Genomic DNA, 25,678 nt, shown 5'->3' with positions numbered 1-25,678 from the left:
AAAGTTTTTGGAGTTAATTAATTTGGAAAAATAAGACAAAGGGTACACTTTGTTTAGAACGAGAAATAAGATTATGCTTAAGATATTGATACTGACTTACATGTAAGGGACAATTTTCCTCTTATGAAACATTGCTCATGATTTTCTAATTGTTTGTTTTTTAATTACAGATGGTATCACCAATGGAAGGCAAGAGAAGAAACAAAACCAGCAAAGGAGCATGAAAACATTTTGAAGCTACCACCTCAGATTACCAGTAACATACTGTCAAGGATTTCATCAGTCAAGACTCTCATCTATCGTAAATGCCTTTGGAAAACAAGGCAGTCTATAGTTTCAGACTCATATTTCACCCCAAACATCGCCTGTTAACCCCATTGCTTGCGAGCGATTTCATCGTGTGTTCAGAAACATCTTGTCGAGATCTTAAAGTCGATGAGGGAAATTATTACAGGTACAATGTGCCACCTGCCAAGTTAAAGATTAGAAAGAAACAGATCTTTCAGAATTGTTTTCACGTTGGATACTCTATGGATGGCCATGTACACAAATTCTGAAGAACATCCAGTAATTAGCTTCAATCCTTGAGTCAGGGTTTGGTACTTCATTGATAAATTCGGTTATCCAGCAATGCCTCAGGTTTAGCAACAACAAGAACAATTTTAGAAACATTGAATAGCTTTTTGACAGAGAGACAGAGTAGAATGGAGCATGGACGTGCAAGCAACACATGAATTTTTTTTTTTTGTTATTATTGTTTTCTAATTTAACAAGTCAGCGGTCATAGAGTGGTTGTGGCACGCATCGTGTGTTGATTATTGTAAAGATGAATTAATTTTGTAGTCTGTTTCCTTCATGTGGAGCAAAAGTGATGGGACATGCAAATCACTACTGAGATGATCTAGGCATGCTATCCACGTTCAAATTTATGCTCGTTCTTCCTCTTTAAGCAGTTGGGGGATCTCTCCTTTCATCCTCACAGTCTGTTTCTTTTCAATTCCATGGCACTTCCTATTTCAAAAGTAGTTCCCAGTCCCACAACAAACAACATTGCTCGAGAACTAGAAGAAATCTACAAAAATCTACATGAGCTTGACTTCATTGCAATTGAAGGACCTAAAATCCTGGAGAAAAGGGAAAGCCTGCAAAAGGAAAAACAGATATCTGTTGATCCAGTTTCATTGAGAGAATCATCCATGGGAGAAATAAGTTTCAACATGATGTTACCTCCCATCAATGCACCTCCTGGTGACACTGCTGTATCTCTTCCTCCCCCTTTGCTACCTGCAAAGCACAAGTTCATAAGTTGTAGCCTTCCAAACTCTGCAACCTCTTCCCCTCGATTTGGCTCAATTCTGTCAAGGAAGAACTTGATCGAAAGTCAAGCATCTCCTAGACAAGTTGATAAGTTGGTCAATAAGCACCCATCTGCCACAAAATATCATCAGTCTCTGCTGAAAAACAACCAGTTTTGGAAAAGCAAGTCTTATGGAGAAGGAAGAACATGTGCACCACGAGATGAACTTGATGATTTTTGGCTGCACGATGCAACAGCCCTTCAATACAAGAATAAGCATCATGGTCGTGGCAGCTTAATCCCCAATGCCAATGTTAACTATGATGGTCGTCGAAAGAGCAGTAAGAAGATGGACGGTAATGAGGTTGACTTCAAATGCAGCGCCCTTTGTTTGTTCCTACCAGTCTTCGGTAAGGCAAAGCTAGTGAGGCCAAGAAAGGCAGAAGCAATGGTGATGGAGAATAATGAGATATCCAGAACAGTTTCCCTGGAAAAGTTCGAATGCGGATCATGGGCTTCATCAACCATAATATCAGACCACGATGAGGATGGAAACTCAATGAATCTCTACTTTGATCTGCCATTGGAGGTGATAAAAAATCTTGGGAACGATGCACATTTACCGGTTTCTGCTGCTTTCGTGTATGATAATAAAGATATAAAAGGAGTCCTGAAAAATGGTTCGGCTTCAACAAGAGCAACAGGCAGGAAATCCCATGAATCATCTCGCCATGTCAGGTTTTCCACATCATCCCCAACATCACACCCCGCCTCACCTGCTTCTTGTATCACACCTCGCTTGCGCAAGGCTAGGGAGGATTTTAATGCTTTCTTAGAAGCACAAAGTGCATGAAATTTTCTTACTCAAGTGCCCTTAACAGTTAACTCTACTGTGTATGAATTTTGACTTCCCTTTTTATCATTTACCGGTAAGGCATTGCCCCAAGAAAATAAACTTTATGCCATTGAATTTAAAAGAGGTGACAGGCGATTAAACCCAAATTTTCTTCTTTGCTTTATTGGTATAATTGATTAACTTTGCAAACTTCACTGCACTGATCTGCTAACAAATCAAGATGATTAATTGATTGGCCTGATAAAATAAAGAGCAATGCTTTGCCTTTTAGTCTTTGCTCAGCCCAATGAAGTTTACTTGCTAGTCTTGAACCACTCTTTGCAGGCCACAGATTTCAAACCCACCTGCCAAACTTGCTGAGTAAATCCACAAGTGAAAAATAAATGATCTCCAGAATCCACCTCCTAAATCCCAGAAAGTAAAACAGCTAACGTTCGAATCAGAAGAAGCTGTATTTCAAGAACTAATCTTTGTTTTGTTGGTAACCTACCAGGAATAGCCATCCATGCTAATGTTATTCATTTGGTCACCTGCCCTTTAACTTCGCCTTTGTTTGTAGCATGCCAAACTTGCCATGATATCAAATTGAATAAAGGTAAATGAAATAATTCTTATGACATCTTTTCCTTGTTTTTCTCTTCTGTGATCTTATCAGATCTAACGTCTAATAGTTGCTTATCCTAGTAATTCACTTCTGGGATAATGGACTTGTTCAGTTACTACTTACACAAATTTCTTACATGAAATTAAAAAAAGAAAAAGAAAAAAAAAAGAAATACTCTTACAAGATTATAAATGAACTATCACCCCTTGTCTTCGGCTTTTTGGTCTAATGGCCAAGGTAACCTTAAGAAGATATCAAAGTTGAGGTTCGACGCTAACCTCCCTCCCTTGCTCTTGTTGTAGGGCTCTGCCCTCTTTATCAAATCAAAAAAAAAAACTATCACCCTTCGAGCTATTAGAATTAGAGTTTATTAGATTTGCCAGAATCACCTTAATTATCACCTTAATAATCATCTCAAACAAACTAATCTAGGTGAACTAATTATAAGGGAAAGTGTACAAATCAAGAACCAATATATAGTCATAAATAATTGTCTTTTTCTATGTTCCATGGATTCAGGTGTAAGCATTTGATACAAGTATAATTTAAGTGTTTGATTCTTTTGTCGTTTAGAATTTCAGACTTATAAAATCAATTAAAAAAAAAAGATATAGATACATAAATACATTTTATAATAATATTTTCTCCATTGAATGTTGAGTCATAGTCAAAGTTAAGCTTACATATATACCGAAAAGGCCAATGGAAAAGTAAAATTCAAAACTTTGACTAAAAATCATCCGCACTTATTAATTGTTTCTGGAAACTCTTTCCTTTCCCTTTCTTCTTTCAAGTCAGTCTGTAACTTTCCAACTCCTCTTATTTCTTATTAGTTTATCATCTCTTCTGTCTCTGTTATGACAAGTCTGGATCATCTACCTATGATTTTGACATTTATCAGTGTCCAATTAAAAGTGCAGTCGAAGTCCACTTTGCTGAATTTTTGAACCACATGTCTGGACTTAACTAGTCAAGTATAGCATACTGTTCAGTCGGTCTTAATTTTCAATTTGACTGGAAATTTAACCTCATTCAATAGATTTTTATTTTAATTTCCTTTAGGTGTATGATGCTAACAATCAGTTTGCAACTAACACATGGGGGGTGTCAAATAGAAAGCCAGCCCCTCTCAATTCATTGAGAATTGCTTGGTACTTACGAAGGAAGGAAATTTTATATTTTTCTACCAAATACAGCAAGATTAAACGAACTATTCTTTATTTTTTTTTTCAAAACACGGTTTAAAACTTTAATTATATATATTTTGAACCAAAAAAAAAAAAAAAAAAAACCTTTACCTATCGATGTTTTTAACAAAAACACGGTTTCTTTTGTCTTCTTTAAATTGATTTATACCTATGTATAATGATAGAATGAGAACAAACGGAGGAAAAATCATAAAGAATAGTACCCAAAAGAAAAAACAAATCATAATAAATCTAAACAACTTTAATTCGAAATGAAAACGATGGAAAGCAAAACAATCCAACACGATCGAAGAAGACAAAGTTAAAAGTGGGTTTCCTCGATTATTGCAATGTAAAGAAGAAAAAGAAAACAAAGCTCGTACTAAAAAGGTCAAAAAGATGTCAAACGACGCGTTTTAACAATCTGTTCTTAGAATACATTCACATTTACATCCCATGGCCAAGATTTTGCCTTAGAAAGTGTATTATTCCTTAAAAGTAATACTATGACCTTTGATTTTTCATTAAAATAATTTGATATCATTCTTCATCTATAATCTATACTGTTATAAAAATCATAATTCCATTGACGGTTCAAATGATAATAACTCGATTGAAAAATTGACAAAAAATTAAATAAATTTTTAAACTTTTTTTTTTCAAAAAAACCCACATAGTGAGTGAGCAAATTTTAATTAAAATAAATTTTTTTGTTAATGCAGTGCGATGTTGTTGTTATGAAGTTAATTTATTTTCAGTTGTGACAAGAACAAAAGCTTGATTTTGAAATAGATAGCATTTTTGTTTCTTCAAGAAACTTAAACTCTTGCTTGCACAATTAGAAGCTACTTTTAAAGGCTTGGTTCGCTTATTAAAGTCAATGTCATTGCCAATAGCATTCTCTCAATGATAAAATGTTTTAAAATAATTAATTTTAAAGTTCAAATTAATCTCATCATTTATGGCTTTTCCCTAACTTTATTTTGGATTTTTTTTAATTGCATATGCTACTTCATTAATTTATGTGTGAGTATTTTTGAGAGTTTGTTTAAATAATTAATTTTAAAATTTTTTGGAAGCATATTATTATTATTTGATAATTTTAATAATTTAATAAAATCGATTGATGAATTTAATAGTAATACAAGATAAATATGAAAATTCAAATAATTTAACTAATCACTTAAGTGTGAGTTTTGCATATTTTAATGAATTGGTGTGATTAGTTGGTTATATAGGTTTTTGACCTAATAAACCTTTAATTGGAAGACTTCTAGGGTTTTTTTAATTAAAACAGGCTAAGGTCATCACTTCTAAGTAATGGTATATGCCATTGAAAGGCATTAGTAAGAGAAGAGCGAAGAGAAAAATCTAATCTCTTCAAAAAACTACAGTTGCTTCTGTTTGTTAATTATATCTATCAAACAAGTACACAATTGAGTGAATTTAGAGTTTAATACTCACATATAGATCTTGAGATTTTAAATTATACTTACATATGGTATCATAGTCGATTTTTGGGTACTAGCGATATGTGAAGATGATGGGCTCTCATTGGAGTAGAAAACAATGTTATTGTCCTAAAAAAGAGTCATAAATCTCACATCTACTATGTATTAAAGTTAATCTTGTCATTTTCAACTTATAAGACATTTTTTATAAGATAAAATGTAAAATTCAATAGATCAAAACAGACAATACTTTTACAAATTGGAATAAACTATAATTTTTTATATCAGAAAAGAAAAAAAAAACTTTATCATTTACTCATTTATGAAAGAGAAAATTAAAACATATATATATATATATTTATCTATGGTTAAATGCTAGATAAATTTATCTAAGGAGATCTAAAAATTATAACACTTTATCACCTGAAATTTTCTTTTGTTAATTTTCAAATCAACACTGTTAAAAGAAAAAGATAATATTTTTATTTAATTTTATAAAAAAAAAATTTAATTTCAATTGAAAATATATTTAAAAACTAAAATACTAATATAAAATATTTTTTAAAAAGTTAATATTAATGTGTCTAAACGGATTTCTATGATCCGATGGACGAGGCCTTGGATAAGCCCTTGGAGATGTGAAAAGGGGAGGAAATTAAACTTGAATTTTCTTATATGCAAATTTGAAGTCAAATTTGGAGTTATACATACGATGCGAATGAGATATATATATATATATATATATATATATATTTATTTATTTATTTATATATTGACCAAGACTTCTGATGATTTAATGTTAGAGATTTCAAGGGAATAATTAATATTTTATACAAATTAAATTATTAGATAACTATTTTATAATAAAGCTTTATTTGGTATATGTTTTTATTTTTTAAAAAATTAATAAAAAATAAATAGAAAAAAAAAACCTATCTAATGGAACCTTAATGCTTAAAAAATAATTAAGATTTAACTTTTAACAAGCACTAAGAATGTAAATGATACATTAATACTTGTAAATTATTCGAGTTCGACTTGAATAAAATTCGAATTCGACTCGCTTAACTCGATTTATCGATCGAATCAAATTCAAATATTTTTATACTCAGTTTGAGTAGTTCACGAGTCTAATCGAGTTTTTAAATTTTAATATATTTTAATTATTTTAATTAATAAAATATCTCAAACTTAAACTCGAGTTTGAGCACAATTAATTAAATTTTTGTCGAATATAAGAATTGAGTTTATTTTTACATATTAATCGATTCTAATCGAACGAATTTGAATAACTTAATTTTTATCTCGAATTAAATTTGATCTAAAAAAATAAATTCTATCAAGTTTGAGTCAAATTTTTTACATCAAAATTTTTATTAAACTCAAATTTAATATTATATCAATTCAAATTTAATCGATTATACTCTGAATAACGAACGTTTCCTTACATTGCACATACGGTTATCAAAAGGAAAATCAAAGCTTCAGATATGGGCTTCATCAGCAACGGAGAAAAGGTTGTAAATAAAAATAAAAGAAACACATTTTGGAAGGAATCGAAAAGAAAATGCAAAGATACTTCCTTCATTTGGACCATTGCAAAAGGCTGATGATTCAACATATTTTTAAAGCCAAATCAAAAATCAAACGCGGTTTTATTTTTATATTTCATAGTTATATGTTTATCTACTCCTCCTTTGGCTTCTTCTTCTTACGGAGAATTAATTGAAATAAAACAAAATACATTGAAAAAGACAAACAAAATAAAAAAATTAGGTCATCAAAGAAAACTTCTGCTTATCACAACTTTCATGAAGTTTCTTAGAAATTAGAAAATTCTTAGTTTTTAAAAGTTGATATTTGAGAGATTTGATTGTATAATTCGAGGTAATAATATTATATTTTATTTTATACTACATTTTAATTTTGTATCAAAATGAATAAATGCAATTTGTTAATTGATTTAGTGCAAAGTTTGTTAAATAGGTATTTACCTCTAATTCTTTTTTATTATTATTGATTGATTTATTAATTTTAAGTTTATTTTCAAATAGTATTCAATCATTTAAAAAAAATTTCACAAACTTCATTGAATTTGACTAAAATTTTTTTTTAATTAATTCTTAATGTTCTATCAAGCAATATTTAAAAAGTAGATTATAAATGAAGAAGACATGGTCTTATGTCTTATCTTGCTTTTTTGCATCATCAATTTTTTATTTTTGAATTAGTATTATTAAAAATGTCAACCATAGAGTTCTGTAAATTTCCAAGCAAGTTTATATAATTATCATCGTGTATACATTAAATAATTAAAAATTTTAGAATATATACTCTAAATTAACACATGTTAAAAAATTCCATCAAATAACAATCCTTTGTTTTTTGGGTGCGTATGCTTTTGCTTATTATTTCTCAATATTAAATTATGCCTTTGCTTAGTTTTATGAACATAGTGCTTGTAGCAACTTACAAGACAATCCCTCGGTTTCTTCGATTGAAAAGGATATGCTCCTGCTCAACTTGAGTCGCTACAAAAAGTTCACTGTTGAATTCCATTTGTTTATACGTATTCTAAGATTTTTAACATCTGTGCTTGAAGCAACTTACAAGGCAATCCCTTGTTTTCTTCGATTGAAGAGGATATGCTCGGGGGCTCAAGTTGAGCAGCTGCGAAAAGTCCATTGTTAAATGCCATTTACTTTTACATATTCCATTATTTTTTCTGTCAGAGTACGTGGCAATGACATTGACCTGGTCTCCATTTCCAAGGTCTCCTACACAATTCATCATGTGTAAAAGCCGCAAATGCCCATTGCTCAACATGCTAGGGTATTTTCTTTGCATCGAGCAAAGTAAAAACTAACAACGACCCAATTTTTTGGTAACTGAGCTTGGTTTTGGCCTTTGGGTGATTTGGTGAAAGTTGAAGCTTGTTATGATTATTTACTCGGTTAACAAGATCAATTTTTTCAGACATTCAGTTGTTACAGTACTACATGTTAGAATTAACTCTCTCATTGTTAAAGAAGGGCTCGCTTGATATTTTTATTGATATTTTATCACTTCAAAATTGATCATTTGACTCTCAACTTATCAAATATCATTAAATGTAATTTATGTTTATCTTAAATCATTAAATATAATTCACAATTACTTATTTAAATTCTTATTAAGCTTCACATAAAATCATTATCAATTGTCAACTATTTTAATCAAATCATCATCTTTCGTTTCATATATAAGTTAAAAAGGAAGCTCAAGTACATTAGACTTAAGCATTCCTTCCATTGTAGTTTCCTCTACACATTTCACCTTCTTCATCTCCTTACACACCTTACTAATTTGAGAATTGGAGCGTGTCACAAAAAACCATCTCCGACAATCGTGCTTTTTTGCTACAAATCCAAATCACCTCACTTTCAACCTCCAACCAGCTTTCTTCCAACTAAGACACCCAAAAATACCATCAATAATTAGCGTTGCTTGTGGGAAACGACTGCCATGTCTCACCCTTACTCTTCTGAAATAGCAACACCAACCATAAATGCAACTACCCAACCTGCAGTTGTCTCTGATGCAGCAGCCATGCTACCAACCTCTTTACAAAATCCGTCATCGGACCTCCCTTCATGGAATCTATGGTTTGACCCTATTTCTCCATTCCCCAATAACCTAGTGTCATTAAATGCACCGACTACACAATCACTGGGATATTGTCAAAACTTAATGGGAGTTTTATCTCCAAACATAACCTCAACCCCTCCATTGGTCCACACCACTGCCGCTGGACCTTCAAACTCAACATCCCAACCACGTCCTATACAAGTTCAGTTTTCACAACCCATTAATACTACTCATTGGCAAAACATTCCCCCTGCCACGTCAACAGTGCATGTTACATTACCACTCCCACAGATCCCTATATATCAAACCAACGTGCAACAACCCCCACCAAAGTTTTACCATGCACTGATGAACCAAATTCAGTCCATGAATGCCAAAATAGCTGCCCAGCAAAAGCTACTACAACAATACCTGCAAGCTACCCAACAACCTCCACAAGAAAAACCCCAACGAAGGGAAAGCTCTGCTTCTTCCTTCCGAGAACCATCGCAAACTATTGAAACTGAAAAAAGTTCCTCCCAACCCATCCAAGATAGTAGCTTCTTTAACGACCTCAACACGCAAAACCAAACTCCCACTAACCCTAGCCCAGAAAATGAATTGATTGCGCAAGTGGCTACCTTGCGTAAAGAGCTTGCTGACCTCAAAAAAGAAAAAAACAAAGACCTCCAATGGTTAGAAGTTGACCACAATCCCTTAACCCCCCGCATAAGACAGGCTTATATCCCTATCTCCCTCAAACTTCCTAAAGAAACCTATAATGGAGCCACTGATCCAGAGGAACATCTGAATCATTTCAGAACTTTTATGGACTTACAAAATGCCTCAGATGGGGTAAAATGCAAAGTTTTCCCCATAACTTTGCGAGGAAAAGCTTGTACGTGGTTTTACTCCGTGGCCCCAGCAACTGTCGATAGTTTTGACACATTAAGTAGGCAGTTCCTGGTTCACTTCTTTAATAACAGGGTAGCAGTGCGCTCCTTTGCGAGCTTGTTGGCCGTAAAACAAAAACCAAATGAAACTTTACGGCAATACCTGAAACGATTTAAAGCGACCGCTCTGGAGATTAAAGACCTCAACACAGAGTGCGCCATCCAAGCTTTCACTTTTGGGGTTAGACATTATCACCTTAAATACTCTTTGACAGAAAACAAACCTGAGCAGTTGTACCAGCTTTATGAGAGAGCTCAAAAATTTGCTGAAGCTGAGGAACTTAGAGATGCAGAGAGAGCTGAGAGGCATGAACAGCGCCCTAAGTGTCTGCGAGGTTATAGCAGGCGGACAGGAACACCCAGCCAACGGTTACATGGCAACCGCCAATCTCTCAACCAGTCTAAGAGAAAAGCTTGGCAGAACAATACCAGCCGGAACTCCCAGCCACAACCCAACCACTACCAAGCCTCAAATCGATCCGTCAACTACATTACCCAACGATTTGCCCAGAGAACCAACCAAAGACCTAGCCAGGCTAGGCTTGCCTCTAGAAGACCGAACAACCAACCTCCACCAAAGAGATATTGCAATTATTACTCAACCGGGGCACTCCTGTAACGAATGCATAGCAATTCAAAAAGAGATTGAAAGGCTTAATTAACAGCCTACTTGTTCACCATGACGAGTATCAGAATAATCCACCACCCTGCCTACCAAGAGATATGTCTATCCGCCAAGTTCTTTATATCAAGAAAAAGAAACTTGTCAGGCGAATAATAAAATGGAATGTGAAGCTCAACAAGTTTCATATATCCAAACATACTAATAATCACTAATATATATGAGCTATTTTAATTGAAGTATATTACATTTGCCAGAATCACCTTAATTATCACCTTAATACTCATCTCAAACAAAACTAATCTACGTGAACTAATTATAAGGGAAAGTATACAAATCAAGAACCAATATATAGTCTTAAACAATTGTTTTATTCTATGTTCCATGGATTTGGGTATGAGTATAGTGTGATTTAAGTGATTGATTCTTTTCTCGCTAAAAGTTTTAGACTAATCGAATCAATTAAAAAATAAAAAATAAGATAAAGAATACGTTTTATGATAATATTATAAAAAATAATATATAAAAATTGAAAGTCCAAAACTGATATTTAGCTTAAACGTTTAGATTTTATTCCATGCAAAATTAACTTGGAGTCTTGAAGGCTGAAAGATGAAAGTCTTAAATACTTATTGGGCCTGTGCTGACTAATAGTCAAAGTTAAGCTTACAAAAACACCCTAAACCCAAAACTTTGACTAAGAATCATCAGCACTTTTAATTGCATCTATAATATCCACATGCCATTTTGTTTTTTCTTCTCCTTTTCCTTTCTTGTTTCGCGTCTGTCTGTAATTTCACAGCTCCTCTTGTAACTTATTAGTTTATCATCTCTTCTCTTCTCTTTCTGTTATGACAACCATGGATCACCAATTGTACACATGTTTTTGAAATTGACCAGTGTCCAATTAAAAGTGCAGTCAAAGTCCACTTTGCTGAATTTTTTAACCAAATATCTATTCCTCACCTGCCAAGATAGTGTTCAAACATTCTCAATTTTCAATTTGACTGGAAATCCAACCTCATGTCTATAGATTTTTATTTCAATTTCATTTAGGTGTATAATACTAACAATCAGTTTCCAACTAACCGATGGAGGATATCAAATAAAAAGCCAGCCCCTCTCAATTCAGTGAGAATTGCTTGGTACTTACGAAGTAAGGAAATTTTATATTTTTCTACCAAATATAGCAAGACTAAACGAATTATTTTTTATATATTAATTGTTTTTACAAAACACGGTTTAAAACTAAAATTATATATTTTTTGAACAAAAAAAATTAACTATAGATGTTTGGAATAAAAACACGGTTTCTTTCGTGTTCTTTAAATTGATTTATAATTATAAATAATGATAGAACGAGAACAAACGGTGAAAAAAAATAAAAAAAGAACATTATTCAAAAATAAATTTAATAATTTAAAATATGACATAATGATATAGTAAAAAAATTATATAAATAAAATGTATAAAGATAATACAACTTAAAATTTTTTAAAAATCATAAATAAATTTAATAAAATAAAAAAAAATTATATATGAATTATGATACGTCATTTTCATATAAATTACGATATAAATATAATATTTTATACATTACAACAATACGAATTATTGATCCATCTAGAAGAAAAAAATAATAAAAAATTTAAACAACTTTAATTCAAAATGAAAATGATGGAAAGCAAAAAGAGCCAAAATGATTGAGGGAGACAGAGCTACAAAGGGTTTTCCTTGATCAATGCAATGTAAAGAAGAAAGAGAAAACAAAGCTCGTACCAAAAAGGTTAAAAGAGGTCAAACGACGCGTTTTAACAACCTGTTCTTAGAATACATTCACATTTACATCCCATCGCCACGATTTTGCCTTAAAAAGTGTATTATTCCTTAAAAGTAATACTATTACCTTTAATTTTTCATTAAAATAATTTGATATCATTCTCCATCTATAATCTATACTATTATAAAATCATAATTCCATTGACGTTACGATTCAAATGATATTAACTCAATTGAAAATTTGACATAAAATTAAATACTTTTTTAAACATAATTTTATAAAAAAAAACCCACATAAAGTTAATTTTTTTTTCGATTGTAACAAGAAAATAAGCTTGATTTCGAAATAGATAGCATTTATGTTTCTTCAAGAAACTTAAAACTCTTGCGTGAATAATTAGGATCTACTTTTAATTAAAGGCTTGCTTTGCTTGATTCGCTTATTGAAGTCAATGTCATGGCCAATGGCATTCTCTAGGTTTTAAAATAATTAATTTTAAAGTTCAAATTAGTCTCATCATTTGTGGCTTTTCCCTAACTGTATTTTGGATTTTCTTCAATTGCATATGCTACTTCATTAATTTATGTGTGAGTAGATCGGTTATAATTTTTAGGGTTTGTTTAAATAATTAATTTATGATATGTACAACTGTTAATTACTAAAATTAATTTTTAGGGTTTGTTTAAATAATAAATTTATCCAATCGGGTCTACAAATTATTGCACTTTTATTATATGTAAATTTGAAGTCAATTTTGAGCTACATATGCAATATGAATGATATAAATTTATATATTGACCAAGACTTCTAATCACAAGGAAAATCAAAGCTTTAGCTTTTTCAGATTTGGGCTTCATCAGCAAGGGAAAAAGGAATGTAAATAAAAATAAAAGAAACACATTTTGGAAGGAATCGAAAGGAAAATGCCAAGATACTTCCTTCATTTGGACCGTTATTGCAAAAGGCTGAGAATTCAACATATTTTTAAAGTCCAATCAAAAGTTAAACGCGGTTTTACTTTTATATTTTATATATATGTTTATCTGCTCCTCCTTTGGCTTCTTCTTCTGATGGAGAATTAGTTGAAATAAAACAAAATATATTAAAAAAAGTCGAACAAAATAAAAAATTTGGTCACCAAATAAAACTTCTGCAACTTACATGAAGTTTCTTTAAAGTTTAGAAAATTTTAATTTTGAAAAAAAAAAATGTTTATCTGCTCCTCCTTTGCCTTCTTCTTCTTACGGAGGACTAATCGAAAATAAAATAAAATAAAATATATGTAAAAGTCAAACAAAATAAAAAAAAACTAGGTCATCAAAGAAAATTTCTACTTTATATATATATATATATATATATTATAAATATATAACACAATTTACATGAAATTTCTTAAAGTTTAGAAAGCTTTTAGTTTTTAAAAATTGATATTTGAGAGTCTTGGTTGTATAATTCGAGGTAATAATATTTTATTTTATACTACATTTTTAATTTTGTATTAAAATTGAAAATTAAAACAATCTATAAATGCAATTTGTTAAATGATTTAGTACAAAAAATTTTAAATAGGTATTTACCTTTAATTGTTTTATTATTATTATTGAAGTATATAGATTTATTAATTTTAAGTTTATTTTCAATTAGTATTCAATCATTTTAAAAAAAAAATCACAAACCTCAACAATTTGACTAAGTTTTATTCTTAGTGGTTTGCCAAGCTATACTTAAAAAGTAGATTATAAATGAAGAAGAAAACTTGGTCTTATGTCTTATCTTGCTTTTGAATCATCAAATTTTTTTTATTTTTGAATTAGTATTATTGAAAATGTCAACGAAAGAGTTTGTAAATTTCTAAGCAAGTTATATATAATTATTATCATGTATTAAAAATTTTAGAACATATACTCTAAATAAACACATGTTAAAAAATTCCATTAAATAACAATCCTTTGTTTTTTTTGGGAGCGTAATGCTTTTGCTTATTATTTCTCTATAATAAATTATGCCTTTGCTTAGTTTTGTGAAGATCTGTAGCAACAACTTACAAGGAAATCCCTCGGTTATTTACTCGGTTTCTTCGACCGAAGAGGATATGCTGGCGCCGAACTTGAGCCGTTGCTAAAAGTTCACTGTTGAATTCCATTTGTTTATTCATATTCCATGATTTTTTTTTTGGTCAATGTCACTGTTTCACATGGCCGTGACATTGACGTAGTCTCAATTTCCAAGATCTTTCACACAATTCGTGTATAAAAGCCGCAAATGCCCATTGCTCAACATGCTAAAGTATTTTATTTGCGGAGGAGCAAAGTGAAAACTAATAACGACCCAATTTTTTGTTGACTGAGCTTAGTTTTGGCCTTTGGGTGGTTTCGTGAAAGTTGAAACTATAACGTTAAGCGATATGGTTTTGCTTTCAGAACGCGTAAGTCGAGTAATCTTGCTTCTGTGTTTGTTAGGAACTATAGCTTTATTAAATGGTTCGGGTGTTGAGGCTAGGATTCGCCGGTATAAATGGGAAGTGAAGTACGATTACAGGTCCCCTGACTGTGTAAAGAAACTGGTTATAACCATCAATGGCCAAACTCCAGGTCCTACAATCAGGGCTCAGCAAAATGATACAGTCATTGTTGAGCTCACAAACAGTTTGTTAACAGAGAATGTTGCGATTCACTGGCATGGAATTCGACAGGTATACTTTTACTTAATCTTCATAGTGTACTTCTCAAAGCAATCCACTACACTTCTGAAGTTCTCTTTTTGATTGATAACAGATTGGAACACCCTGGTTTGATGGAACTGAAGGAGTAACCCAGTGTCCAATTTTGCCAGGAACCACTTTCAAATATCAGTTTGTTGTCGACAGAGTAAGTTCCGGTATTCTTAAACCTTAAAGTTTTCCTGTCAAGAATTATACACTGACTTTCAAATTTTTGTTCAATATAGCCTGGAACATACTTGTATCATGCACATTATGGAATGCAAAGAGAAGCTGGGCTATATGGATCAATCAACGTGGCACTTCCTGATGGACAGTCTGAACCTTTTACCTATGATCATGATCAGAACATCATCCTCAACGACTGGTACCATAAAAGCGCTTATGAACAAGCTGTTGGCTTGTCTTCTATTCCTTTCCAATGGGTTGGGGAGCCTCAGGTGAATACCGCGAGCTAATTTTTACCAGAAATTGCTCAATCCTTTGTTCTAGCAAGTATTTTCTAATGATTCTTTACTTAATTTTCAGTCACTTTTGATCCATGGAAGAGGAAAGTTCAACTGCTCTAAGTTAACTATTCCAACTTTAGACACTGGTGTTTGCAATACCACAAATCCAGACTGCTCTCCTTTCAGGTTGATAGTAGTCCCTGGAAAAACCTATCGATTGAGAATCTCCAGCTTGACTGCTCTGTCAGCCCTTAGCTTCCAAATTGAGGTAATTCTCTTGCGTTTTCCAGTTCAACACCTCCACAACTCTACCAGGCTTGTAATAAGATTATCAACTGGTTCAAATTTTTTCTGTTACTAAATCTGAATGCAAATTGTTTTATGCAGGGCCATAATATGACAGTTGTTGAAGCTGATGGGCATTATGTTGAGCCATTTGTTGTACAGAACTTGTTCATATATTCAGGGGAGACATACTCAGTCTTAGTAAAAGCCGATCAGGACCCTACAAGAAATTATTGGATCACATCAAATATTGTCAGTCGACCAGCGTCCACTCCTCCTGGTCTGGGAATTTTCGTTTACTATCCAAATCATCCAAGGAGATCTCCTCCAACAATTCCTCCTCCTGCCCCTGTCTGGAACAACACCCGCCCTCGGATAGCGCAGAGTCAGGCCATTAAAGCTCGCCAAGGTTACATCCATACTCCCCCTTTACTCTCAGACAGGGTAATAGTTTTTCTCAATACCCAAAACAACATAAGTGGACTTGTCCGCTGGTCTGTCAACAATGTCACTTTCACATTTCCACACACACCTTACCTGATTGCCCTCAAGGAAAATTTAACTCACGTCTTCGATCAAAACCCACCTCCTGATGGATACGATTTCATGAACTATGATATCTTCAAGGCTCCGGAAAACAAAAATGCTACTATAAGCAATCGAATTTACAGGCTGAATTTCAACTCGACTGTGGATATTATACTTCAGAATGCAAACACCTTGAATCCAAATAACAGTGAGACACATCCCTGGCATCTCCATGGACATGATTTCTGGGTTTTAGGCTACGGACAAGGAAAGTTTGATATCTACAATGATCCAAAGAAGTACAATTTGGTGAATCCAATAATGAAGAACACAGTGCCCGTACATCCTTATGGCTGGACTGCTCTGAGATTTAAAGCTGATAATCCAGGAGCGTGGGCATTCCATTGCCATATAGAATCCCATTTCTACATGGGGATGGGTTTGGTATTTGCAGAAGGAATTGAGAAGGTGGGAAAGTTACCCTCTTCTATTATGGGGTGCGGTGAAACTCAAGGACTTTACAGGCCCTAGTAAATGTAGGTTGTGGAATTAAAATTCGAAATAGACAGGTTACTCTTTTGAGCTCTCAATCTCATTTCAAATGTTGAAACTGGAACAATTAGAAGCACTCTCTAACATGTACAATATATTTTTTTTTTGTTTATTTTGTATTCTTTTACATATGTGAAAGTAAATTTTGCTCTTAATTTGTTTCCAATCAATTTTTTGTATTATGAGGTTATGTTTTTGGTTTTTGTGAATTGATATTTAAATTCAATGTTAAGGTTTCTTCTGTAGCTTCTTGTGTAGTGTACCTCTAATCAAGTTGACCAGACCAATTGCACGCCACCCATTATGGCTTCAAATACAAAACTTTGTGCCCTGCTATGTTATGACTTTAGGTTTATTTATTTATTTATTATAAAAGTAAATACAAATGAAAAATAATAGGTCAAGAACAATAAAAAAAACAGAAGATAAATTAAAAAAATAAAATGACAAAAATTTGTTAGTCAAATGTAACTTTATTTCTCTCCCCTGGAGTAGTTTGGAGTTTTATAAATGAATGATATTTGTATCTTTTGGTTCGGTTCTCATTAATAATTATACATCATGTTAAACATACAAAAATTTAAAATAAAAAATAATGGAATGATTAATATTTTCATTTTCTATATATTCTTGCGTCTTGCAAATGATGCAACCGTGATTCTAACAGAGCTAGAAAAGCTGAATTTTCTTGATGAACATGAAATAATCATGGAAACCTCTCCAATTTATTTTTTAAAAAATAGAATGAAGCCCTGACCATTTCTCATTGGAATAGTCAAGCGTAATTTTTTTTCTTCCCATCATTTCCTTCCGATAAATTAAATTCATGTTGACAATTCTAAAAAATTCATATCATTACAAGGAGTATATATGATTTTTCCAGTCAACTTTGAAAAGGTGTTGGGCTTTTTTTGTTTCTTTGAAAATTGGACAAATAGATCGAAATTTTCAAAATGAGGGCCTAGCAAAAGATGATAGACGCGAGGTTGCAATTCTGTCGGTAACTAACTGGGGTTTTGTATTTTTCCAGTTCTATTATCTGAGCTTCTTGGTATTCCTTCACGTTGTACGACATTTTTTTATATATTAATTGAGATGGAACAATTCAAATTCAATTTTTAAAAATAAAAATAAAATGCATTTATCATTAATGTTCAATGTAGAGCAATTTTCAATGTTAATATGTTTGTATCAGTATGCGTGAATTTTTACTAATAATGGTTCATTTGGGTCTTGCCAACCAAGTCATCAAAAAAAGGGAAAATGGGCCACAAGTTTAGTTCTATTACACCTAGTACCTATTAAGAGTAACCTGGACTGGACCAATGAAATAGTAAGGATTTTAAAAAGCCTGGATCATAAGCTACGGACCCAGCTAACAACTCAACAAAGAGTTGTTCTTTGGTTGTGTTAAACTACCAAGGTACCAAAGAAGGTTATTTTCTCTTTAAATTTAAAGAAACAAAATTGACAGTTGATAATAATATATTTCCAAAAGATTAATCGGGAAAACCTTATGTAAACGTAATATAAATCCTAACTATAATAATGAATGACTTGAAAAAAAAAAAAACTTAAAAAACAAAAAAGAAATGGAAAAACAAAATGATTCCTCTGAAATCTTCTCATTAGTATATGCAACAGTAATACAACCACTCGCCATCCAGCCTAACACTTAAAAAACCTTTTTTTAACGAATTTTTAAACCAAAAAAAAAAAAAACAACAGACTTAACAAACTTTGACTCATTTGACTAAACACAGATTAACAGTGAACCAAAGATAAGGCAAACCTGCACTTCACACACATCAAAGAAACCCTTCAAAGACCATGATGATCTTCAATCTCTGGCATATGCGGCTTAACCTGAGCCGTGACGTGATTGATCTGGCTCAATCCACATCCACCTTGCTCATCCAGAGATTCACAAGCCCCATCTATTCCTGGCACCGTCGACGTCTGACTTCCACCACCTAACATAGAATCACTCGCCCCCACCATCGGATGAACATGAGGAAAGGGCAAGTAAATGCTATGCACTATAACATTCAAATTCCTTATCACATCAGCAGCCTTGATCCTCACATAGTTAATCCTCATCATTGGATTGTTTATAATCCCTCCCGCCGTCGTCACCACCAAACTCTGCCCTCTATCCAACGTTGTCAACGTGGTTCCGACTGGAAGTCTCTCTAGATCCGCAATAGTCAAAAACTGGTTTGGCACGATATGGAACCTTATATTGTTGATGTAAGAGTACGAACCGGAGAAGATTGAGGCGTCATCAAGAGCGAAGATCGTGACGTTGTTGAGGGAAACGAGTTCGGCGTACTTGATTTTCATAGCGATTGAGAGAATGGAGAAGCCGTTGTTTCTCAGCCGTAGGATGGCGTCTCGTAGCATGAATTGCATCAGAGCGACATCTTGTTGCTGAGGAAGTTGGTTATATTGGCTACGATCGTAGTGGAATGGGAAAGAGAGTGACGTCATACGTTCAACTTCACAAGAGAAAGAGGAGAGAGGTGCGATGTAGCCTTGGATGCCGTGGATTATGATTAGGCCATTGTTGAAGAGATCGGGATGAGTGATTTCAACTCCGCCGACGAAGATTTTGTGAACGGTGAGATTTGTTTGGTTGCTGGAGTTGGAGGTTACGGTTATGCAACGGCCAGGACTGAGAGTTTCAATTTTGGTACCAAAGGTGAGTTTTCGGAGGTAATCGGCGGTGAAGAGGCCGGGAACCATGTGTTCACGGAGGAGGGAAGGGATGGAGCAAGAAATGCATGTACGGACGGACGAATCGGAGGGAGCAAAGATAGTGTAAGGACCGGACAAAGCGGTGGCGGTGGTGGACTCACTGTAGAGAGAAGGAGCGGCGGTGGCTAGCTCGTTGAAGCCAAGGTGAGAGAGGATTGGAGCTAGGACGGAAGTATGGGAGAAGATCCCGTGTTCCGGAAGATAATCTTGAGGTGGTTGCTGCGCTTGTGAGATTGTGAAGAGTGGTGGCGGAGCAGTGGCGGCGGTGGTAGTGGTGGAGGTGAGAGTTGAGTGGAAAGTGGAGTGGGAGATGGAGAGGAAAGAGAGAGCGAGGAAGATCACGAGATTCAGAGAAATAATCGCCATTTCAGAGAAGCGAAAAAACAGAGTTGTTTGGATTCTTGAAATGGTTGAGAAATGAGGGAATGAGAAAGACTGAGAGAGGGGTATTTATAGGGAGGGGGTGGCGTGAAGGGAGGCGCGTGGTATCGGGAAATGAAGAGCCTGACGGTTTTGGGGGGTGGTTTGTTAGGAATGTTCTTGAATCGTGATTTCTGTTATTTTTGGCGGGAAAGAACGAAGGAATCAGAGAAACGGCCTTCGGTGCGGTTGGAGATTAACGGTTTATTATTTAGACGAAGCTGATGGACGGATGGATCATCGGACAGTTAAAAATTGGTAAGATGATACGGTGATAAAATTCATCGAACGGCTGTCTTATTTTCTAAATCAGGTTAAGCCCAAATGGCCTATAAAAGATTGAGGCCTTCAATATGGCCCATAAAATCATGATTGAAGCAAACCGAACAAAAGCTTTTGTCCATATCCAACGAACAAAATTTCCCTCCAAGTAGGCCCTTTTTTTTCCCATCCTATTCCGTTCAAAAACTGCTTTTCAAAAACTCCAGGTAAAAGCTCCAGATAAAGAACCAAGAGAGAAAAAATGGCTACCTCTGCTTTGACCATTGCAACTGCAAAGCCACTGACCCATCATTTCTCCAACTTTAAGTCCCCTTCTTCACCATTATTTTCCTGTTCTTGTTATTCTTCCTTGCCTCCTCCTCCTAGTGAAGTGAAACTCTCTTTGAACTCAAAACCTACAGCCAACAAGTGTGTTTTCAATGTGGGTGTTCGCCTATTAGCAACTTCAGTTCTTGCTTTGTCACCGTTGGATGCCGATGCCACCAGGATTGAGTACTTTGCAACTGTAGGGGAACCTCAATGTGAGCTTAACTATGCTAGCTCTGGTCTTGGTTACTGTGATGTTATTGTGGGGTTTGGTGAGGAAGCTCCACGTGGAGAGCTTGTTAATGTGAGTTCATCTCGAGTTGAGTTCAATTTTGCTTTAAATTCTTTGGATTTTTCTTTGGCAATCCTCAAATTTTGGTGTTTGTTGGTTAAGCTTAAGGGCATTTAATTTTAGATAACTTTCTTCGCTTTTTGCTTGAAATGATAAGATTTTAAACATGTCTGCAAAATTATGCAATGAGATTTTGTGTTCACGTTGCTTTTTTCTAGTGAATTTCGTGATGAATTGGCATCTGGTGCGTGCTCAGTGATTAGACTGATGGGAAACTGATAATCAAGAAATCAAACTCTTTCATTTTGAGTCTTTAAAAGTGCAAAGGCTTATAGCTATAGAGCAGCGCACATGAACATGTCTCTTAGACCAACTCACCTAGCTATGTGAGTGTTGAAACCATGAGAATGAGCTTTGGAACCTAAGTTATAGTTTAAATTTTCTGTTGGTCATTGGTTGATGCTACAATTACTGTTATTCAAAGGTGGATATGCACATGAATTAGTTATCATAAACTCATTATAGACTTCAGAAGAAACTTGCCATGACAAGTTTTTAAACACTCAAATGACTCATATTGTCATGATAGATTGCGGAAAATGTACATAACGTTAGTTACGTCTGATTGATTGAACTATAATTATTTTCTTTATTTCCTTCTCTTCTCTGCATAGATTCACTACACTGCAAGATTTGCTGATGGAATAGTCTTTGACAGTAGCTATAAACGTGCTAGACCTCTCACCATGCGAATTGGTCTTGGCAAGGTACAATTTCCCTGAAGATTCATCTAATTCAGTTTTACTGTCAATGTTTTCCTCTTCTTTTCTGGTTGCTTCAACTTAAGTATTTAAATCAAAAGCAATAGTGCAAAGATTTAAAAAGAGAACAATGAAGATTGCCCTTGTGTCCTGGAATTCCAAGGTCATTTATCCTTGTTAATTGTTCATATTGTTCCTTCATTTCAGGTCATTAAGGGATTGGACCAGGGAATTTTAGGGGGGTGAAGGAGTCCCTCCTATGCTTGTTGGTATAATTCTGAAGACAGTGACAATACTTCTGCATATTTCTTTTGAGTATGTGTTTATTTTTTCTAGAGGAATTTTTATTCTGTTGATTTTGACACTGGTGGGAAACGTAAGCTTCAGATTCCACCAAACTTAGCATATGGACCTGAACCTGCAGGATGCTTTTTGGTGAGTATCCACTATCCACCAAACTGCAGCAGAAAAGAAAGAAACGAGTCTGTTATGTAAAACAGCCATTGTTGTGACAATTACCTGACCCATTGACTCCATGATGTTCTTTTTACAGGTGACTGCAACAAACCTGCCAATGCAACTCTCTTATATGATATTAATTTTGTTGGTGTCTACTCAGGAAATGCAAAGTGATGAAAGTCAGTTTCCTTTTTTTTTTTTTTTTGGTAGAAACATAAAATGAGTTTCCTAACTGTTCAGCTTTATTATCAAACTCTGTTGGCTAGAAGTTGCATTTGCAGCTGAGAATTAATCATTCGGACCTCTATAAGCCCATTTCTTTTATTACTTATGGCACACAGAAAGAAGATATATTTGCCACTATGAGTTGGCCATTCTTGAAATTTCCTTTCCATCCCCCATCTTTTTCCATTTTCTTTTTAAACTTGTCCAAGACCCTGATTTAATAATAATAAGTGCTTCTCTCCTTTGATTCCACTAAAACAGAAGAAACCATTACTAATTTCAAATGACAACTTCAATCCTATGAAAAGCCAATTATTGGAAACATCAAGTCATGTATATTGATAGACAGTTCATTTTTTTATTTTTTTTATTTTAAGAGGGCCAAACTCAAGTCACCATCTATAGGGAACATGTTAGGTACATACTAGGACATGGTGCACATGATATGAGTTCACGCAGGAAGAAGCAATGATATGATGGCCCCCTTTAGATTTCTGATGTATACATTGACCTACATATGATTCCCAACCTATCACACTTTTCCTAAGCAATTGCTGATGATATAATATATGTATATTTTACTTGTAAATGACTGGTTAGTTCTCTGTTTCAATGTATAGTTTGGTTGAAATATTTGACAATTTAGAATCATGTATACTTTATGTTAGATACAGCTCTTGCTGAGGATGCTTCCTCTATTTTATACACCAAATTTGCCTTCATTTTTGTAAGTTTCAAAGGAAAGAAGTTCAAATGATCAAGCCTGTTTCATGGGATGGATTGAACCGTAAGCCAGAACCTCCAATCTGATACTTGTCACCTCTGCGAAAAGAATAAGTGCCTGTTGCTGACACACTCACCTAAGCTTGTTCGAGGCTGGGAAGAAGTAATTGATCATCCTGATTTATTGAATTAGTTAGGTCAAGTTTCATGCCACTAATACCATAGATTTTCTTTGGAGTTTGGAGCTTGTTTCTTTTTCTTTTTCTTTTTTTCTTTTTCTCTAATGCTTGTTAATTTTCTGTTCATTGTCTGTGAATACCGTCCGATTCTGATGGCGAATCAATATTAGGTGAAGGAAAATTATACTTGTACAAACTTCATTTGGTATAGAGAATTATGTCACTCCACAACTCACCATCAGAAAACCAAATGGGATGTTTATAATCACCATATCTATGTTGTTATGACCGTTCATTCTTAAAAGTACTCACATTCAACACATATCCTACAGACATAGATACGGAAGTTCAATCCTCTAAATATAAGAAAATTCCTTAAAAAAATTTGAATATATTCATAACGTAGTGTATATCAGTCATATACAACTCTCTTCTGTATGCTGCTATAAATGAACATTGCATTAGCACCAAATTAAAGCATGCAGTTCAGTTGAAGGAGGATATGCTTTTTCAAACTCTTGGATGGAAGCTATGTTCACTTGAACCTCTCTACTTATTGGAGGAATACATGCCTTTACGCTTCCTTTGGATCCGAGAAAGGGCTGAGGAAAAGGAGAGGAAAAAAAAAGTAAAGAAAAGGAAAAGAAAGTTTGATTCTCTTCTCATTTCTCAATGTTTGCTTGTTTTTGAGAAAAGAAGGCACAACCCACAAGCATGTGATTTCCTGGGAATTTCTTTTCCTTGAGTTTTTCTCAAGTGGGAATTTCCTTTCTTTTCCCATTGCACATCTTGCGAGCCATATTTATGTGAATGAATTTGAGCTTTATTATTGTTATTTGCTATTCACATTCTGTTTTTTTTTTTCTTTTTCTTTTCTTCTTCTATAGTCCTTATGAATCCTTGTCATCCTGCATTCAACATTTTAATTTGTCTCAAAGTCCAATGAAAAGCTTCGTAAATGGAAGTTTATCCATTGAATATGGTCTAAAATGCAAGTTGGGTCCACTTGTCATGGTTCTTCTGCATATGAAACTGAAACCTACAAACAAGAAAAGAAAAAAATTTCAAGAAAAAGTAATACCTCACCATCACTCAAATGGAGAAGCCAGTTTGCACCCAGTTACAATGGTGATGCCATATAGAGCTCTGTTTCCGAGCCAAAAATAACTTCAGGGCATAAAATTCATGACATTACATGCACAATAAGGACAACAAAATAAAGGCTACAAATACAATAGCTGCAGCTCAGTCCACCCAGAACCCCACATTGACATTGTTTTCGTCGCACCTAAAAATCACTCTGGTCCCACACCAAAACTGCTCCTTGCTTGCAGCACCATTTTGAAAAACAAAAAAGGACTTTGATTAATAACTCAATAATCTTCTCTATACCATTAAAATTTTCTACCATAAAATCCAACAGGGAAAACAAAACCAAAAAAGTACTTACTATATAGGATTTCTTTTTAACGCTGGGCTTAATGATTTTTTTTCATCAGGACATCAATTACTACAGAACCTACATGGCAGAACATGCATTTGGGTTTTCATCACTGAACAAGGAGATGTAGGGATCTTCATATCTGGTGACAGTGGCAGTGGTTGCATTTTTCTCTACATTCCTGACGTAACCAGGAGGTGCCTTCTTGTCATAAGCAGGAGCAGCATAAGGCTGGGCCACCAGGTTGTAAGGAACATAAGGCCAAATCTCAGCTCTTTTCCCTGTTGACTTGGCTTTCTTCAACACCTTGTTTGCTTCAACGTATCCTGTTACAGTCACCTTCTGCTGTTTCCTGTTTATGTTCACGGATTTCACTCCTGCAATCACAATTCATTTCATCCCATAGCAATATGTCAGCTTCCATTAGAAGAACAGAGAAACAAAGAAGAGATGAAAAGAAAAAGGAAGAAACATATACCACTCAATGAAGAAAGGGCTTTCTTGACCTTGAGTTCACAGCCATCACAATCCATCCTGACCTTGAGCTCCACAGTCTGCAACTGCTTTTTCTTCTTGTATTTATGGCCAGTGCTGCTCATTAAATCAGACAAATACTCCAAAGTGCCTGCAACTCCCATGCTTTTGCTTCTCTTCAAAGCTACCTGCTTCAATGAAAACTCCTAATGAAGGATGTAACTAAAAGTTTCAATGCAGGTTTTTATACTTCTTTGATCAGAAAGGAGAGGAAAACCAGGAAATGCGAAGATGGGTGTTATGGAACTATGGGAATTAATGTGAATTTATATAACAAAAACCAGAAGGAAGTGAGCTAACAAGAAACTGCAAGGGAACTTCCCTGGAAATAAAATATATAAGGAAGGTGATGGGTGATTATTCCTTGCCTTACAGCAAACAAAGGAAATGGTTTTAAAGGCTGCTCTCTT

General features: G+C 34.1%; 4 protein-coding genes and 1 pseudogene across 7 annotated transcripts; 3 read left to right on the top strand and 2 right to left on the bottom strand.

Annotated features, from left to right (window-relative positions):
- The first annotated feature begins 183 nt into the window (after positions 1-183).
- On the top strand, positions 184-2,553 carry LOC149516342 (uncharacterized). Its single transcript, XM_089767262.1, has one exon. The coding sequence runs from the start codon at positions 1,002-1,004 to the stop codon at positions 2,148-2,150; it is 1,149 nt and encodes a 382-aa protein (XP_089623388.1). The 5' UTR covers positions 184-1,001; the 3' UTR covers positions 2,151-2,553.
- Positions 2,554-14,634: 12,081 nt separating this feature from the next.
- Positions 14,635-17,055, top strand: LOC111292973 (L-ascorbate oxidase-like). The gene is made up of 5 exons (XM_022885650.2): positions 14,635-15,048; positions 15,131-15,223; positions 15,303-15,515; positions 15,604-15,792; positions 15,912-17,055. Exons 1-5 carry the CDS (start codon positions 14,761-14,763, stop codon positions 16,866-16,868), a joined length of 1,740 nt encoding a protein of 579 aa, XP_022741385.2. The 5' UTR covers positions 14,635-14,760; the 3' UTR covers positions 16,869-17,055.
- Positions 17,056-18,257: 1,202 nt separating this feature from the next.
- On the bottom strand, positions 18,258-20,226 carry LOC111292882 (fasciclin-like arabinogalactan protein 21). The gene has a single exon (XM_022885501.2). It carries the CDS (start codon positions 20,010-20,012, stop codon positions 18,711-18,713), a length of 1,302 nt encoding a protein of 433 aa, XP_022741236.2. The 5' UTR covers positions 20,013-20,226; the 3' UTR covers positions 18,258-18,710.
- Positions 20,219-22,458, top strand: LOC111292924 (photosynthetic NDH subunit of lumenal location 4, chloroplastic-like; annotated as a pseudogene). The gene is made up of 6 exons (XR_016345456.1): positions 20,219-20,958; positions 21,621-21,713; positions 21,915-21,993; positions 22,044-22,142; positions 22,261-22,345; positions 22,433-22,458. The product of XR_016345456.1 is annotated as a photosynthetic NDH subunit of lumenal location 4, chloroplastic-like (transcript).
- Positions 22,459-24,244: 1,786 nt separating this feature from the next.
- On the bottom strand, positions 24,245-25,678 carry LOC111292474 (heavy metal-associated isoprenylated plant protein 23-like). 3 transcript variants are annotated; one of them, XR_002690518.2, is made up of 3 exons: positions 25,213-25,678; positions 24,744-25,111; positions 24,245-24,620 (listed from the first exon to the last, which is right to left on the bottom strand). XR_002690518.2 is itself a non-coding variant. In XM_022884880.2 (2 exons), the coding sequence occupies exons 1-2, from the start codon at positions 25,370-25,372 to the stop codon at positions 24,813-24,815; spliced, it is 459 nt and encodes a 152-aa protein (XP_022740615.2). In that variant the 5' UTR covers positions 25,373-25,678; the 3' UTR covers positions 24,245-24,812. The 3 variants fall into 3 exon arrangements, 1 of the variants encoding a protein (XP_022740615.2); XR_016345546.1 differs by having other exon boundaries at positions 24,245-24,616; XM_022884880.2 differs by having other exon boundaries at positions 24,245-25,111.

This window comes from Durio zibethinus, chromosome 10 (genome assembly GCF_047325235.1).
Source record: "Durio zibethinus cultivar Kanyao isolate XHJ-2024 chromosome 10, ASM4732523v1, whole genome shotgun sequence".
NCBI lineage: Eukaryota > Viridiplantae > Streptophyta > Magnoliopsida > Malvales > Malvaceae > Durio > Durio zibethinus.
The sequence above is the reverse complement of the archived record's forward strand: the minus strand, read 5'-3'. Positions and strand labels throughout refer to the sequence as shown.

Coding starts and splice junctions, on each gene's coding strand:
- LOC149516342 (XM_089767262.1), top strand. CDS start 1,002: ATGGCACTTCCTATTTCAAAAGTAGTTCCCAGTCCCACAACAAACAAC.
- LOC111292474 (XM_022884880.2), bottom strand. CDS start 25,372: ATGGGAGTTGCAGGCACTTTGGAGTATTTGTCTGATTTAATGAGCAGC. Junction 25,112..25,212: donor AGCCCTTTCTTCATTGAGTG/GTATATGTTTCT, acceptor TTGTGATTGCAG/GAGTGAAATCCGTGAACATA.
- LOC111292973 (XM_022885650.2), top strand. CDS start 14,761: ATGGTTTTGCTTTCAGAACGCGTAAGTCGAGTAATCTTGCTTCTGTGT. Junction 15,224..15,302: donor ATCAGTTTGTTGTCGACAGA/GTAAGTTCCGGT, acceptor TGTTCAATATAG/CCTGGAACATACTTGTATCA. Junction 15,516..15,603: donor AATGGGTTGGGGAGCCTCAG/GTGAATACCGCG, acceptor CTTAATTTTCAG/TCACTTTTGATCCATGGAAG.
- LOC111292882 (XM_022885501.2), bottom strand. CDS start 20,012: ATGGCGATTATTTCTCTGAATCTCGTGATCTTCCTCGCTCTCTCTTTC.